The sequence below is a fragment of the Neovison vison genome, chromosome 11 (assembly GCF_020171115.1).
Source record: "Neovison vison isolate M4711 chromosome 11, ASM_NN_V1, whole genome shotgun sequence".
In the NCBI taxonomy this organism is placed as follows: Eukaryota; Metazoa; Chordata; class Mammalia; order Carnivora; family Mustelidae; genus Neogale; species Neogale vison.
In genome coordinates, this window is record NC_058101.1 from 164711568 (window position 1) to 164728235 (window position 16668).

The 16668-nt window shown below is 56.7% G+C and overlaps 2 protein-coding genes across 2 annotated transcripts; both read left to right on the top strand.

Moving 5' to 3' along the window:
- Positions 1-661: 661 nt before the first annotated feature.
- LGI3 (leucine rich repeat LGI family member 3) lies at positions 662-8752 on the top strand. Its single transcript, XM_044225188.1, has 8 exons — positions 662-867; positions 1772-1843; positions 2687-2758; positions 3087-3158; positions 3252-3323; positions 3931-4100; positions 4259-4423; positions 6541-8752. Exons 1-8 carry the CDS (start codon positions 662-664, stop codon positions 7356-7358), a joined length of 1647 nt encoding a protein of 548 aa, XP_044081123.1. The 3' UTR covers positions 7359-8752.
- A 3486-nt stretch (positions 8753-12238) lies between these two features.
- On the top strand, positions 12239-16290 carry REEP4 (receptor accessory protein 4). The gene is made up of 8 exons (XM_044225189.1): positions 12239-12766; positions 13560-13632; positions 14017-14093; positions 14188-14308; positions 14737-14850; positions 15241-15376; positions 15533-15687; positions 15790-16290. The coding sequence occupies exons 1-8, from the start codon at positions 12735-12737 to the stop codon at positions 15856-15858; spliced, it is 777 nt and encodes a 258-aa protein (XP_044081124.1). The 5' UTR covers positions 12239-12734; the 3' UTR covers positions 15859-16290.
- Positions 16291-16668: the final 378 nt, after the last annotated feature.

Consider the following 16668-nt stretch of genomic DNA (forward strand, 5'->3'; position numbering starts at 1 on the left):
AACACAGCTACACACACATGTGGCTTTACACACTCATGAACTCTTGTTTAGAGGCTATGTCCCCTGAGGGTCACGGCAGATAGACACACAGAGGCACGGGGATCCACAGTGCAACAATGCCCCCACGAGGGGATAGGCGCCTTACGTGCAAGTGCCCGTGCAGAGGCAGAGGCAGAGGCACACACGTGCACAGTCATGCCAGCAGACGATGCTCTTGAACACCTCGCACACCTGCACTCGCGAGTGTCTCTCTGGGCGCCGGACGTGCAAGCAGACGCCGGCCCCGGAGACCGCCGCAACCACTCCTTTCTTGGGCTACTCCCAGCACGGGACTCCCCCCGCCACCGCGCCCCACCCCCGCCCGCCCTGCGCGCGCCCCCGCCGCAGCCCGCGTCCGCCCCCGCCGGTCAGCCCTCGCTCGGCTCCGGGCCCGCGCAGCTCTCCTTGCCGGCTCGCGAGAACGAGCAGGGGTGGGGACGGAACCGGCGCCCGAGGGCCGGAGGAGTCCGCTTTCCGCAGCGGGCAGCCGGGCTCCTAGCTGCGGCAGCTGCGGCAGCGGCGGCCGGCGGCGGTGGCCGGGAGGTGGCAGCCCGCGCTGGGTGGCGGAGAGCCGCGGGGCGGGGGCTGCGGCCGGTGGCCCCCAAGAGAGCTTGCAGGCAGCATGGCGGGGTTGCGGGCCAGGCGGGGCTCCCGGCTCCGGCTGCTGGCGCTGTCCACGCTCGGCTTCTGCCTGATGCTGCAAGTCAGTGCCAAGAGGCCCCCTAAGACGCCACCCTGCCCGCCCAGCTGCTCCTGCACCAGGGACACCGCCTTCTGCGTGGACTCTAAGGCCGTGCCCAGGAACCTGCCCTCCGAGGTCATCTCTCTGTGAGTGTCCTGCCCTGGCTCAGGAGGTGGGGGAGCGGAGAGAGGGAGCAAGGCAAGAGCCTTCTGACAGTGGATAGGGAAAACCCCTGCTCCCCCTGCACAAAGTGTGGGGAGTAGGAGGACTCCAGGGGTCCTTAGGACTGGAGATTCAAGGCACCAGCCCTGCGGGGAGTTCTGTAGTCATGCAGGCTCAACAGCCATGGCTGGGGAAAACAGGAGTTTAGGGCCAAGAATGAATCACCACCGGCATCAGCATCAATGAGACCTACTGTGTGCAGGGCTCTGGACACGGGGGGGAGGGGTTGTTTACAAGAGCATGTGGTCCCCTGCCTGTGATGTCACTCCCAGGGCAGAAAGGCTTTTTGTAGGGGGAGGGAGGGTGGAAGCAGGGGGAGGGGTGGAAGGGACATACACCCACACAGTGCCCTGGCACGGGACCACCGCCTTGCATTGGTCTTCCATCCACTCTGGACTGAGCCAGCCAGCCTGTCCCTTGCAGTAAGTGGCCTCAGGGACCAGATGGGCTGTGTGGTCCTTGAGAGCAGGAGGCTAACCACCCCCCACGCCCCATTCCAGTGCCACATCCCTCAACAGCACCTAGCACACGGTGGGCATTTGGATGATCTTGAAGGTGTGGGTAATGGAACCTTCTTTTTGGCTGAAGGGGAAGCTCAGCCTGGGTTCACTGGTGCTCAGGGAGGCCGTAGGGGAGGATAGCCATGAAGAAAGGCAATGAGTTTCTGAAGGGAAAAGAAAGATAGTCCCAGGTAGGGGGCCCAGGCTGGTCAAATGGGGAGTGTCCAGGGTAAGAGTGTGGAGAAGCAGTGCCCTGTTCACCTTGGGTGCCCTTCTACCCCCAGTCCCTGCGTAGTCCCCACAGTACTGACTCCAGTGTCCCCTGCAGGACGCTGGTGAATGCCGCCTTCTCAGAGATCCAGGATGGAGCATTTTCCCACCTGCCCCTGCTGCAGTTCCTGTAAGGACGCTGGACCTTGGGGAAGGGCGGGTACGGGGTGGGGCAGCAGAAGGGGAAAGATCCTGGGCTGGGGAGAGGAGAACAAGTACAGGTAGCCATTGCAGGTTAAGAGGCAGGTGTCCCCTAAAATTCTGCTGGTAAGGAAAGCCACAAAAGCTGGAGCAGCATAGTCAGGAAGGGTGCGGGGAACAGTAGTGTGGAGAAGGAAGGTGGGGCGTGCTTGTGAAAACCAGCAGTGGGTATTTGGGGCCCAATGAGGAATGGACTTGCCCCCTCTGGAGACCAAAGGAACTGGGTGCAGTAGCTGGGTTGGTGCCAGAAGATGAACACTGCAGGGGACAGGGCTCATCTTAGAGACAGTTGACCCCGGGGACCAGGATCTGAAGAAGGAGCTGGGGGTCAAAAGGGAGGGTGTGGAGGGTGCGGAATTTTAACAAGGGCTGTTCCTGTTTGAAGCCCCAGTCGCAGGAGAGAGTGCTGTGAGTTACCCCAGCTCCTTTTCAACATGGGTTACCCTCAAGCTCACCACCAGTCTAACAGGGAGTGAGGGAGCTGGGGTGAGGGTGGGAGACAGAGGATGGACACAGACACAGAGATAGAGAGACACACTGGGGAAGGACCCAGCTTGGTAGAAGAGCTCTGCCCCTGACTGTTTCTACCCTTGAAACAAACAGTTTGTGGGCCCGGAACAAGCTTCTGGCTGTTCTTGGTGCTGGGGTGCTCTGGGGTCCCGACATGGGGCAGCAGGGCCCCGGGACTGTGAGGAAGCCCCAGGGTGGGAGTCTGGGGGCTGGCACAGAGGGCACACCCTTGGAAGCTCTAATCCGCTCTCTGTCTCTCCAGGTTACTCAACTCCAACAAGTTTACTCTGATTGGAGACAACGCCTTCACAGGACTGTCACACCTGCAGTACCTGTGTGTGTCAAGGAGTGGGGGAAATGGGAACCCCAGCCTGGGTGGGCTGAGAGGGCAGCTTGGTTGAGGAAGGCTGGGGGCAATGGAGAGGGAGAGCCCTTGAGTCCTCTGACGGCTGGACTCAAGCAGATGGTCATTTCATCCATCTCTCTGCCTAAACCACCCTGATCAGATGCCCTGTCACCACAGTCTTCATTCATGTCACCAGAATCAGAATGGAAGCCTGCCTTAAGACCACGGGCAGGAATCTAGCTGGGGTGGAGAGAAGTAGCTGATTGGGGGTCTGGGATACTGAGTGGCATCTACAACAAATTCTCATTGTCTCCAGCTTCATTGAGAACAACGACATCTGGGCACTATCCAAGTTTACCTTCAGAGGACTCAAGTCTTTGACACACCTGTGAGTATATCACGGACACACACATGGGACCAAAGCCTCGAATCTCCTGTGGTCTTTGGCCTCAGTTAGGTGACCCAGGGGTCTCTCTTGCAGATCGCTGGCCAACAATAACTTGCAGACACTGCCTCGAGACATCTTCCGGCCCCTGGATATCCTTAGTGACTTGTAAGTCTGAGCCCTACCACTTTTGACAATGGCACAGAGGGGCATGTCCCTGGAGAGAGGGGCATGTGAGCTAGAATTGGGAAGATCATAAGTTCTTGAGAGCCTGGGAGGGCTTGCGTTTGGGGATGCCTCCTGGAAGTTTACGTGGATACACAGTGTGTATGTATATGCTTCTTAAACATGTGCTTTTAAAACACATGTTTGATTTGATCATACATTAATGTCCTATTGTATAGCCACAATAATCAGTCAGTATTTACACAAGAAAAAAAGCAACAACCCGGGACTGTGGAAGGTCTGAAGGAACTGAGATGCGACATAGTGGTGCAGGTTACACACTGCAAAAGGGCACCTCACCCAGGAGGCCAGCAGGGACTGAAACTCAGCCCTGGCTCCGCTGGCCAAACCCATGTCCATGGGGGTGCATCTAGCCCAAGGGGGACTTCTCTCTAATCTGTGCAAAGATGCCATGTGAGCAGCAAGCAGCAACCTTGATTATACCCACTTGCAAAAGCCCAGAGAGCCCCCAGGTGGGAGGTGGGGGGGGGCGCAGAGCCACTGGGAGCCTGCTCCTCTCTGTGTTCCCTCTGTCACCCTCGCGATCCAGGGACCTGCGGGGCAACTCGCTCAACTGCGACTGCAAGGTCAAGTGGCTTGTGGAGTGGCTGGCGCACACCAACACCACTGTGGCTCCCATTTACTGTGCCAGCCCGCCCCGCTTCCAGGAGCACAAGGTGCAGGACTTGCCACTGCGAGAGTTCGACTGCATTACCACCGGTAGGAGGTGCCCCCCTCTCCCCACCGCAGGTCTCCGTGGGGTGCTCACAGGCACTGCCAGAAGCAACCCCAGCCTCCACCATCCTGGTCCAGCAGCACTTAACCCCCAACAAGCTCTTAGCCTTCTTCTTCCCACCGCTCACCTCTCATCCCTACAGATTTCGTGCTGTACCAGACCCTGTCCTTCCCAGCGGTGTCAGCTGAGCCCTTCCTTTACTCCAGCGACCTCTACTTAGCTCTGGCCCAGCCAGGTGCCAGCGCTTGCACTGTCCTCAAGTGGGACTATGTGGAACGGCAGCTTCGAGATTATGATAGAATACCAGGTACCTACCCCCAGCTGGCTTTGGTGGCCCACATTTAAAGGGGTGGAGAGGCGCTGGGCTCCATTGTTCCTCTTCACTGAGTACCTACAGGTAGAGGCATAGATGAGACATGGTCTCTGCTCATAATAACTTTCCAGTCTTTGGGGAGAGGCCAATATATACACAGATAACATCCATATAATAGGTGGGTATGAGGAGGGAGATATGAATATGATGTTCTAGGACCACAAAGGAGAAGTGTACCCTGGGCAATCAAGGAGGGCTTTCTGGTGGAGGGGATGCCTGACTTGAGCCTTGAAGGGTGAAGGAAAGTCAGAGGTGATGCCCAAGTGCCTGGCTTGAGTAACTGGTTGGTTCCAGTGAACGAAGAAGGAGATAGGAGTGGCTAGTGAGCTCAGTTTGGGATCCACTGAATTTGAGCTGAGTCTAGAAGGCTGAGGGAGACTTAGCTCAGAAAAAAAATGTGGCAAGGGTATTCTGGCAGCAAGAACAGTATGAGCAAATTCAAGAAGGTGTGTAACAGCTTAGTGCATGAGTGCGTGCATGTGTAAACCATAAGGAGCTCATGTGACTACAGCATAAGTTTCAAGGTGGAAAGAGGCAGATGAGACCCAAGAGACATGAGGACCAGGTCATGGACAGGTTTTGAGCAGAGTGTGTGAAACAAACCACCTGGTATTTTAGAACAGTTTCTCTGTATGCCGTGTGGAGAGTGGCTTGGCATGGGGCAAGACATGTGAGCACACCATTAGGGGGATAGGCAGGAGTCTGGACTGGGGCAACAGTAGTGGGGATGGAGAGAAAGATTTAGGATGAAGGAGTGAACTGACACAAGAGGAAACAAAATTTAAATTACCCTGTATCTCTGAAGGAATTTGAAGTTTTTATAAAAAAGAAACCCTTCCCCCAAAAGAAGGATCTGGGGCCAGATGGTCTCCCTGGTAAATTCTAGAAAATGTTTACAGAAGGAATAACAGCAATCCTACACAAACTATATTAGAAAGCAGAAGGGAAGGGCTGACAGGACTTGGGACTGATCGGCTGTGGGTGAGTGAGGGACAGGGAGGTGTTGGGGATGGCTCCAGGCTTCTGGAGGGGGCAACTGGGTGGAGCCATGGATGGAAATTGAGAACATAGAGGAGGAAGAGCAGGAACAGGTTTGAGGGTAGATGTGTGCCCAGTCATGGCCAGCTGGATTTTGAGGTGCTCTTGGGTATGTGGGCATGGATGGTCTGAACTTGGGAGCTGGGGAGTCATGAATATCTGGGCAGGTGGAACAAGGCTGTCAAAGGGATTTGCGGTGACTGCCAGAGGCCTGGGGTTCAGCACGGGCTTTCTTAGGTGGGGGGCGGGGGGGAGGGATGGGGAGGAGGAGGGTGCATAAAGCAGCGCTGGGAAGGAGGAGACTTGATAAACAGAGACACCAGGACAGGTGAAGAGTGTGGCCCTGTGTGCTTCACGTGCTTGAGAAGAGGTCAGTCAGATCGATCTGGTTGTTGAACAGAAAGAGGTTCGTGCAGACATCCTCGTACCTCACAGCCCTTGCAAAAGTGGGAATTCTTAGGATAATGTGTTTTTGTACACAACTCTCCAAACATCAAAGTGTCATGGTGTGTTCCTTGGCTCTATGACCTGGCTATGGATGGGCTCAGTCTCTTCCTCCTTCCACTGCCTGGCATCCGGCCACCCTAAATGACACTTTGGGTGTCACTTGGACTTTGAGCCTGCTCCTGTCAATGTTAAATGGGCAAAATAACAGGATCCATTTCTGATGATCAGTTGTTCACACTCAGCCCAGGGGCTTCACACAATAAACATTACATAATCAATATTATAGGTAAACACCTGGTCAATACGTAGGGACACCTGTTTTGTGCTCCATGTCAGCTGATGTTTTAACCCTGGGGGCAAGGGTGGAGGGAGAGTGATGCTGAGAGACACATGATCAGCTGGGAAAAGCGGGTGACGTTCGGTGGGAGGGCCACTGTCCCCGAGAGCCTTAGTTCTGGGCCAGGGTTGGAGGGGAGTGACCCCCTACTTTCCAACGGCATGGCATGGGGTGGGGGCCTACAGGGCTGCCTGACCCTGCCTGAGGCTGCTTCTCTCCCTCCCCGCAGCCCCCTCTGCCGTGCACTGCAAGCCAATGGTGGTGGACAGCCAGCTGTACATGGTTGTGGCCCAGCTGTTTGGGGGCTCTTATATTTACCACTGGGACCCCAACACCACACGCTTCACCAAGCTGCAGGACATCGACCCACAGCGCGTGCGCAAGCCCAACGACCTTGAGGCTTTCCGCATTGATGGCGACTGGTACTTTGCCGTGGCTGACAGCTCCAAGGCGGGCGCCACCAGCCTCTACCGCTGGCACCAGAATGGCTTCTATTCCCACCAGGCCCTGCATGCCTGGCACCGTGACACTGACCTGGAGTTTGTGGACGGCGAGGGCAAGCCACGGTTGATTGTATCTAGCAGCTCCCAGGCGCCTGTCATCTACCAGTGGAGTCGCACCCAGAAGCAGTTTGTGGCCCAGGGCGAGGTGACCCAGGTGCCCGACGCCCAGGCCGTGAAACACTTCCGTGCTGGTCGCGACAGCTACCTGTGTCTCAGCCGCTATATCGGCGACTCCAAGATCCTGCGCTGGGAGGGCACCCGCTTCTCTGAAGTGCAGGCCCTGCCTTCCAGGGGCTCCCTGGCCATGCAGCCCTTCCTGGTGGGCGGCCGCCGCTACCTGGCGCTGGGGAGTGACTTCTCCTTCACGCAGATCTACCAGTGGGACGAGGGGCGCCAGAAGTTCGTGCGGTTCCAGGAGCTGGCTGTGCAGGCCCCTCGGGCCTTCTGCTACATGCCTGCTGGCGACGCCCAGCTGCTCCTGGCCCCCAGCTTCAAGGGACAGACGCTCGTGTACCGACACATCGTGGTGGATCTCAGTGCCTAGAGGGTGCCCGGCCTCTGGGGTCCGGGTGGCTGCGGGAGGCTTAAGGGAAGTCTCTCTGTGAGCAGCACGTGTGCCTGCACATGTGAAGACACGTGTAACCAACCTGCGTACATGGCCTCATGGACACGCCTCCCCCCGCGTCCCCCCTTCCGCCCCCACCCGTGAGCATGGATACACATTGTGGGTGGGCCCAGGGGAGCCACTCACCATAGTTGTCATCAGCATGGAGACCTGGAGATGTGCCAGGCAACTCAGCGGCCCTGTGCCCTCTCCTGTGTGGACATTGGTAGCCCAAGACTCTGTCCCCCTTGATCTGCTGCTTTCTCTGGGCTCTGGCCCCAGGGGAGGGGCATGCGGGAGCAGAACCACCTGTCCCATTTTTCAGCTTAGCTTTCCTATTCTGGTCTCTCCTGTTGGTGCTCCGGGGCTCTGTTTACCTGCTCACGTCCGTACTGCAGCCTGGGGCCGCAGCCTCCATGCTGCAGGGCTCAGTCCCCTGCGCTATGCTCCTTTGGCATGCACACGCAGACGCTGATGGACACCCTCAGTTTACACACACGCTCCTGCTAATTCTCCCACTTCTGTGTGCACACATGCAGATGAAGGGCGGCCTAAAGAGGCTCTCCATCAACTTGGCTCTCTTCTTGGAGAAGGCACATGGTCCCTGCGCTCCTCCGCTCACTCATCCCTCATGTGCCCACCCTATAGCTGATAAGGACGGGAATGGTGGTGCCAGGCTCTGGGCACCAGCTTGATCTGGGGGCTTTGCCCCTCTGCCCAAATCAATAACAAAGCAGACCCTGAGCTCTTCTTAGGGTTCTCTCTGTTCTCCCTGGAGTTTCCTGCTCTGATCTTGAATCCAGCTCACCTGGGGATGGGAGACCACCCAGATAAAAGTGTTTCAGCTTTTCTTCACTATGGCTGCCCCAGCTTTCTGACCATCCCCTGGTTGAGCCCCACCTTTGGGATGTGGACTTTGAGCTGTGTAGGCCCTGTAAGGTGGGTCCCAACGCTGGCCCGAGCCAGGGCCCCCGGCAAGCACCCTAGCCAACTGGGCCAGTGCCAAGAGTGGAGGAGGGCTAGAGAGCATCCTGGGGATCCCAGGACCTCTCCAATCCACAGAGGCAGGCTCCAGGAGCATTGTGTCTTAGTGCGAGCTGAGGGGTGGAGGGGGGTGAGGGTCCGTAGAGGCAGGACCTGGGAGCCAAGCTTCTGCTGCCCTCTGCTGTAGGCAGAGGAGCTCGGAGCTGCAAGGCCGGCGGAGAAGGCATGGGGTGAGGTGGGCAGAATTCCCTGTGCCCAAACTCTGTGAGGGCCCACTGGTGGTGGACGCCCAGGGGCACTTGGGGACAATGTCATGACTTCACTGCTGCAAATAAAAATGTCCCACCCCATTGTTGGCTCTCACGTGTCCAATGGCTACTGTTGGAGGTGGCTGTTTTTCTCTGAACAGAGCTAGGGCTGTGTTCTCTGTCCCTACTGTCTTCAGGGGGCAGTAGCCTTCAGAATCCCCTCTTCCTTGCTCTCTTTCAGAGGAGCAAGTGGGCACCCCACAGTCAGCTGGTGCTGGGGTCAGGAGTTCATGATGATGATGACATTCAAATGCGGATCAAGTGTGACTAGTCTCTACCACCTGGGGCTGACTCATGGCCCAAGTGTTTCTTCCTGGAGATCACAGACTTGGGGCCCATGGAGACTGGAGTCTGTCCTTCCATCAGGTCAACTCCAACTAACATGGCCAAAGATAAGCTCAGCAGTCCCTCTCCATTCTGTTCCATTACATCCAGCTCTTGCCTGAGGTGGGAGTTTTCAAGCAAGTGCGCTGATTTCCCTGGCCCTGTGTTTCTCCTCTGTCAAGTAGATACTAAAACTTAGTCTGTCAGTTCTTGATCCTGCCACTTAGCGGCAAGGGCAGCCTCAACCATGTTACTGAGCCCATTTGTATCTCTGTTTTTATCATCGATGAAATGTGAATAATCAAAATACCTGGCTGACAGAGTTAGTATGAGATCTAAATGCATGAAATATATGATACATTCATACGTGGAAAGCCGTTGGAATAGTGTGTCTGACACAGCACTGTGACTTGTCTTTAGGACTCTAGTCTTTAGGACTCTAGGAGATGCCGAAGGGGCTCAGAGAAGGGTGCTTGCTGGGAAAGGAGGAGGTTGATCTTTGGGGAGAACTCTGTCTGCAGACTAGGGCTCCTCACCCATCAGTCTCAGAGCCCTTGGCCCTCTGTCTCTCCTCTAGTGTCAGGTGCACCCCCAGGCTTGCCCCTGAGCACCCCCTCACCATGGGGAACCTCATGGGTGCTGTGTCTGGGCTTCCACCTCTTCAAATCACGTTCATGTGCTCTTGGCTTAGCAGATGTCCCTCAGGCCCTCCAGCCACACTGTCCTGGGAATTCCTGTCCTGCTTCTTCAAATGGGGAATGGACCCTCATGCTGGGCCAGGAAGAAGTTGCCGGGGGAAGTAGGTTGAGTGTCACAGACACGTTGGTACTCTGTTGCCAGGTAAAAAGATAAACATTTTGTCACTCCCCCAGGACTCCCTCCAGGGTGGGAGACCCTACTACCCTTGAGTGCCCAGCTTTCTGTACATGGGGAATGCGGCCTGATGTATGCCTGCCTGGCCACCTGCCCTGGGGGTCATCAGCGTGTCCAGAGTTGCCTAGCAACCCAGGGTAGCTGGGTGACTGTGTCAACATCTCACGACCAAAGGCCATGAGAAACAGAGTCCACTCACTCTGTACCCCTCAGCTGCACACCCCTCCATGCTGAGCCCTGCTCTCAGGAGCAGACCTCTGCTGTCCCTTAGATTCCCTAAGCGCAGAGTCTCCATGTGAGAGACCTTCCCTGTGGGGATGGTCTTTTTTTTTTTTTTTAAAGATTTTATTTATTTATTTGACAGACAGAGATCACAAGTAGGCAGAGAAGCAGGCAGAGAGAGAGAAGGGGAATAGACTCCCTGCTGAGCAGAGAGCCAGATGCAGGGCTTGATCTCAGGACCCTGGGATCCCAGGACCCTGGGATCATGACCTGAGCCGAAGGCAGAGGCTTTAACCCACTGAGCCACCCAGGAGCACCCCGTGGAGATGGTCTTAAAGAGGGCCCAGGAGAGCTCTTCGCCAGCAAGTGGGGGTAGGTGCTGGGGTCAGGTGACTGGAAGGCAGCCAGGGAGGAGGTGGCTGTGCAGCAGGTACCAAAGGACCAGAGGTGTGCACACACACCCCGTCAGCCCAAGCACACTCACCTCCTGAGGATCGGGGCTTCCTTCCCTCTTCTGCAACCCCCTGCTCCTCCTGAGCTGTCCCCCAGGAGTCAGTCACATCCTTCTGCTCCCAGGAGACAAGGAATGTGTCTCCTCAATTAAGCTCAACATTCATCTCGATCACATTGTTTGGGCCTAGAGATTGGTGGTGGGACTTTGGCCCTTGCAGTCTCTTGTTTTTCCAGCATAAGGTAGGAGTGAGGCCTAGTGTGAGGGGATGGTTAGATGGGAAGAGGGAGGCCTCAGGGCAGTTTCTCCTGTGGGTCGGTTTCACTGCTGGCTCTCACACCCAACACCACCAATAAAATGGATGATAGTAATTAAGACTACATCATTACCTGGTGTTTATTCCCAGGAAGCCTCCTTTCCCTGGCCCCCATCATTACCTATGCCATCCTTTCCATAGATGATGGGTGTTAACTATGGCTCTAATAAAAATTAATAACTGTTCAAGTTTCCCATCCACATGGCTCAGGGTAACTCTGCTGTGTCCTTCACCTCAGCCCTGTGAAACAGAGGGGGTGGCTTCCCAGGGTGGAGAGGTATGGTCCCTATTGTCAGAGGGAGGAATGGGGCACTATGCAGAAGAGAGAACAAAGAATGCAATCCTAGTATAAAGTTCTAGAAGCAACAAAGCTTGCCTTCTCCTTCAAGCCTCCTACTTTCTTTCCCTTATACCCCTGCCCCTAGAGGAGCTTCTCTGTTCCCTCTCCCTTCCTGGACTGTGCTCAGAAGACTGATCAAGTGGAGCATTCACTCATCATCCAGTAACAAATGCCACAGAGGGAATCTATTTCCTAAATGGTAAAAAAAAAAAAAAAAAAAAAAAAAAAAAAGGTTGAGGGGATCTTCATAAGGGTCAAGACCTTGCACACAAAAATTAGCTACAAAGTGGCAATTGTTGATATGATTCAGCTCTCAGGGATGTTTGTGTTCTTGACTCACAAGGAATAGAACTTCAAATTTCTGGTGAAAAAGGCATGGGTAGGGGAGTGGTGGCAGGGGGCTCTGTCCGGAATCTCTCAAATCATCATGGTCAGCCCACCCAAATAGGTGGGCTCTAGAGAGGTATCCCAGAGAGAAGTCAACTCCTGAAACCCACTCTTCAGGGTGACTCCGGGGAGAGGGCAGGGGGTGCGGCGCGGTGATGAGTCCCTCAGATTCCCTCTCCTACTTCTTCTGCTTTCGTCCTAGGTCAACTCCGTGTCTTCGGGGCGTTTAAGCATCTCCTGACCCAGGGCTGCAAGACCTGGATCTGTTGGCGCTCAGCCAAGCCTCCTCCCACTTGTCTGTGAGCCTGGAAGTGGGGCACTGCACCCATCCCATGCCTTTTCCCATTTTCCAGAAGGGAAAGACAAGGCAAAAGGGGGAAGCCAGGGAAGAGCCGCGAGAACTCTGGACTCCAGGTTTCCTTCGTTTCCTCTTCCCCACCTTTTTTGCTGCCGTTTCCCACCCCCTAATCTTTCCAATTAGGGTGGACGCTCACCTACTGGGCCTCATCCACGAGTAGGAGGCGCATTGCCCCTTTAAGGGGGCAGGCCGCTGGCTTCCTTGACCTCGCCCCGCCCCCTCCGGGGCCTCACTGCGCCTGCGCCAAGCGCCGGAGCCCTGGGGTTGGGTAGAACCTAGTTCCGTGCAACTTTCAAGTGAGTTGCAAACTCCGCCCCGAGGCCGCTACCCGTGGCAGGGCCCGCTGAGACCGCGGGGACCCGGACGAGCGAAGGCCGTGACTGCCACCCGCGGCCCGGGACCTGCAGCAGCGCCACGGCGAGAGCCGAACACCTGGTTCCCCGCAGTAGGAAGTGCGGGGCTGAGCCGTAACTGCCCCAGGAGCGCCGCGGGCGAAAGAACGCACCCGCCCTTACCGGCTCCCAAGTCGGTTCCTCCGAGACCCGGTCTCCTCGCTTCAGCCCACGGGTCTCCCCACTCTTCAGACTCCGCGCACTGCTGAGTGAGGGGGTGGCGGGCTCCGCCTCTGCCAAGGGGCCGCCCGAGCGCCCCTCTGGTTCCTGCACTTCCACTAATTACCCCATCCCAGCCCCGCGTGAGCGTCCCTCTGGTCATCTTCTTGCGGAGGTTCCCCCTTCGTGCCGAGGCTGCAGGATGGTGTCCTGGATACTCTGTCGCCTGGTGGTGTGAGTATGGCTGCTATCAGACTCCCTCTATCCCCAGGAGCCAGACCGCTCCTGAGGTGGAAGATTGATGGGAACGTCTGGTGGGAGAGGGGGCACAGTGCCCTCAACTCTCACCACAAGGGTTAACGGACCTGCGGACACGCACGTGCCAGCCGGCACCTTCGCTTGTCCTCCATCCCCAAAGTCTCCTTGGCTCCTGGCGACCCCTCCCGCAGTCACACACACTGCAGACAGGGCTGTGGGACCGAGGCCCTCACACCGGCCTGGCAGCCCCTTAGCAAACGCAAGGTGTTGTGGCACCTTGTGGGTGGAGATTCCAGGTGCCTGCTTCCCATCTGAGCAGTCACATGACTCACTGCCCTGGCCTCTACCTCCCCACTCTGTCCTCCTCTCACCTTTTAGTATTCCAGCACCTGGCTCCTATATTCCTGCCTGCAGCCTGGCAGTGCCAGGTCTGGTGGCTCTGGGCCTGATTGCATGCCCATGGGAGGGGACGGCCTGGTGCTCTCACCAGCTCTGAAGCCTGCCTCCCACCCACCTGTGTGTGGCTGTGTGTGCTCCCACTCCATCATGCACCCATAGGGCACCCGTGCAGGCCTGGGCAGGCTTGGGGTGTTTGTAAACAGCAGGGTGGGGAGGTGGCCTTCAGGGCACTGACTCAGGCACAGGTTGTGCAAGCCAAGCAGGAAGAACGGGGTAGGCCCTTGCCACTGCACACCTATGAGGGAGGTGGCCATCTGGTGAGGGGCAGGAGGACCCTCATCCTCCCACTCATTTTTACCCGCTCTTCTAGGTTGGTGTTTGGGATGCTGTACCCAGCGTATGCTTCCTACAAGGCTGTGAAGACCAAAAACATTCGTGAATATGTGAGTGTGGTTGTGGGCAGGAGGGCTTGGTGTAGACTGGGTGGGACAACAGCCTTAGGGGTATGGTAGGACTCGGCAAGGTGGGGAGGGTCGGAACTGGCCTCCCTTTCTTCCAGAGGCATAAGCAGATGGGATAGCCTGAGCAGAGTGGGTGCGGTTGGAAGGCAGGCTGTTGAGGATGCCTGTGCAGGATCATGTGGGTGAAGCTTCTGGGGGGGTTGGGCATAGAGATGGGTGGGAGTTTCTCAGAGACAGCTCTCTGGGGCCGGCCAGGAGCCGGGAGAATGCAGTAGCACAGGCTCTCTGGAATCTCGGGTCAGCTTGGGACAGGGGAGTTGGCTGTGTGGGCTCAGCTATTGGCCTCTGACCGCCACCCACCCCCAGGTCCGGTGGATGATGTACTGGATAGTCTTTGCACTGTTCATGGCGGTGGAGACCTTCACGGACATCTTTATTTCCTGGTATGCATGCAAAAGGTCTATGGGCAGTGGGGAGGTGACAGGCCACTCTCGGCCTGGCCCCCTGGCTGACCGTGCCCACCCTTCCCTTTGACAGGTTCCCTTTCTACTATGAGATCAAGATGGCCTTTGTACTGTGGCTGTTGTCACCTTACACCAGAGGGGCCAGCCTGCTTTACCGCAAGTTTGTCCACCCGTCCTTGTCCCGTCATGAGAAGGTACTTCGTGGGAGTTGAGTAGGGAAACATAGGGGTGGGTGTGAAAAAGAGGGCCCTATACTTGGGGTTCCGGATACTAGGTGATAATCTGGGTTCTAATCTGGGTCCTGCTGCCATTGAGCTGTGGGACTGACCTTGACATAAACTAGTCTTCTTCCTCTCATGGTAATCAAATGCAAGCACACAGGAATGACCATCTGAGGCTGTGAAACACCAGCTTGAAGTTGTTTTGGGGATGGTGGGAGGAGGCTGTGTTGTGGTCACTCACAGAGGTGTGGAAATGGGTGGGTGGGGAGCTCTTGGTGTGGCTGCATCGGCCCTGGTAGGTGGGGATGGGCAGGGAGGCATGGTGCGCAGCAGAGGAGTGACTCAACTGTCCAGCTGAGTTCAACTGTCCCAACTGCCCCCCTCTTTCCTGTCTTCCGCAGGAGATTGACACCTGTATTGTGCAGGCCAAGGAGCGCAGCTATGAGACGGTGCTCAGCTTTGGGAAACGGGGCCTCAACATAGCTGCTTCAGCTGCTGTGCAGGCTGCCACCAAGGTGCCCTGGGCCCCAGCCCTCCAGCAGCACCCCCACCCCCAGTGCCTTTTGGAGGGGTGCAGCTCTCTGTCAGGGAGCCAAGAGAGAACACCTGACCATACCAGGGAACAGGGTGAGGGGTGACAGGTGGGGTGTTGGCAGGAGGACAAGCTGGAAGTTCAGACTTCTCCTGGCTGGGACAGTGACCATGAGCGCTTGTTCCTGCTCTCTGGACCTTCATTTCCTGTTGGTGTTGCAAAGGCATGGGGCGAGAAGGTTACTGAGCTCCTTACAGTTCCTTGGCCTGGGCCCCTTCACCTCCCTGAGCAGCTGTGCTGGCTCAGACCCCTTTCTGTTAGGATCCCCAGCCCCGTGCCTCCAGGTGACATGGTGGCTCCCCATCCCCTGCAGAGTCAGGGTGCACTGGCTGGAAGGCTGCGGAGCTTCTCCATGCAGGACCTGCGCTCCATCCCCGATGACCCTGCTCCCACCTACCAGGATCCCCTCTACCTGGAGGACCAAGTCCCTTGCCACAGGCCACCCATCGGTGAGTGGGAGAGCGATCTGGAGCTGTTTGTTCTCAGGGGGCTGGTGCTTCCATGCAAGCCATGGCTTCCCCAGAGGTTCGAAGAAGGCCTGGCTTGGCCTTCCCACTACGGAAATGCCCAGCTTTGTCTCCCCGGCCTCCCCCTCCTCAATACAGGGTACCGGGCAGGGGGCCTGCAGGACAGTGACACCGATGATGAATGTTGGTCAGATACCGAGGTAGTCCCCCAGCCACCTGCCCGGCCCCGAGAGAGACCTCTGAGCCGCAGCCAAAGCCTGCGTGTGGTCAAGAGGAAGCCGCTGGTGCGGGAGGTCAGTGGCAAGGGAAGCATGAGGGAAGTGGGAGGGAGGTGTGCTACCCAGGTACCCAGGGCCTAGACCTTTTCAGGTCGTACCTGCTCCCTCCCCATCCAGGGTACCACCTCGCGCTCCCTGAAGGTTCGGACAAGGAAGAAGACCATCTCTTCGGACATGAACAGCTAGGGTCTGTGGAGCCTGGTCCAGTCTTACCTCTCCTGCCTTATGAGGCGCTGGGGGCCGTTTGGAGGAGACCTCTGGTGGCACGTCTGATCTGTCTAAGGCAGCTGCTCAGGCTCTGTCCTCCTGGCTTCCACGCTGCTGGGACCATGCACGGGGCTACACCTGTAATGTACCAAAGTGGGCTGTGCCCAGGATTCTATTTATTGCCTTTTTCCTCCTTCTCCCCTCTTGGGTGTGTGGGACCAGAGCCCTTCCCAAACCTCTGCAAGTGAAACCAAAAGTCCACCCAGCCATGTTCATTCCTTCCTGTCCTTCAAAGTACTTGACAGCCTCCTCCAAGGCCCTGTGTGTATGTGTGTGTCCTGGTTGTGTGTCTTGTGTTGCTGAATGTGGTCAGGTTTATGCACGTTTTGGTAAATAAACACATAAAAGTGTTCTGCGTGTCCTGGTTTGTATTCCTGGTGCTCACAATACACATTATTAGACAGCCTGCTATAGGCCAGTCCCAGTCCTAGGATGGGATGAAAGGACAGACAGACTGCTAGAAGGGCCCGGTCTTCTGGGGGAGGAAACCATTGATGTATAGTTGTGACATGGCGAGCACCGTCACCAGAGGCTCTTGGAGACCTCTGAGAACACAGATGGGGGAGTGGGGTAGGAGGGAGGACACCCCTGAGACAGTTCAGAGCCTAAGACTAGCGTCAGAAGGAGATGGAGTTGGACCTTGATGGGAAGTAGAAGCCAGTGGGAACAGAGGTGTGGAGGGAACACGGGCAGCACAGTAATCTCCTGGGGATTAGCTGGAGCTATAAA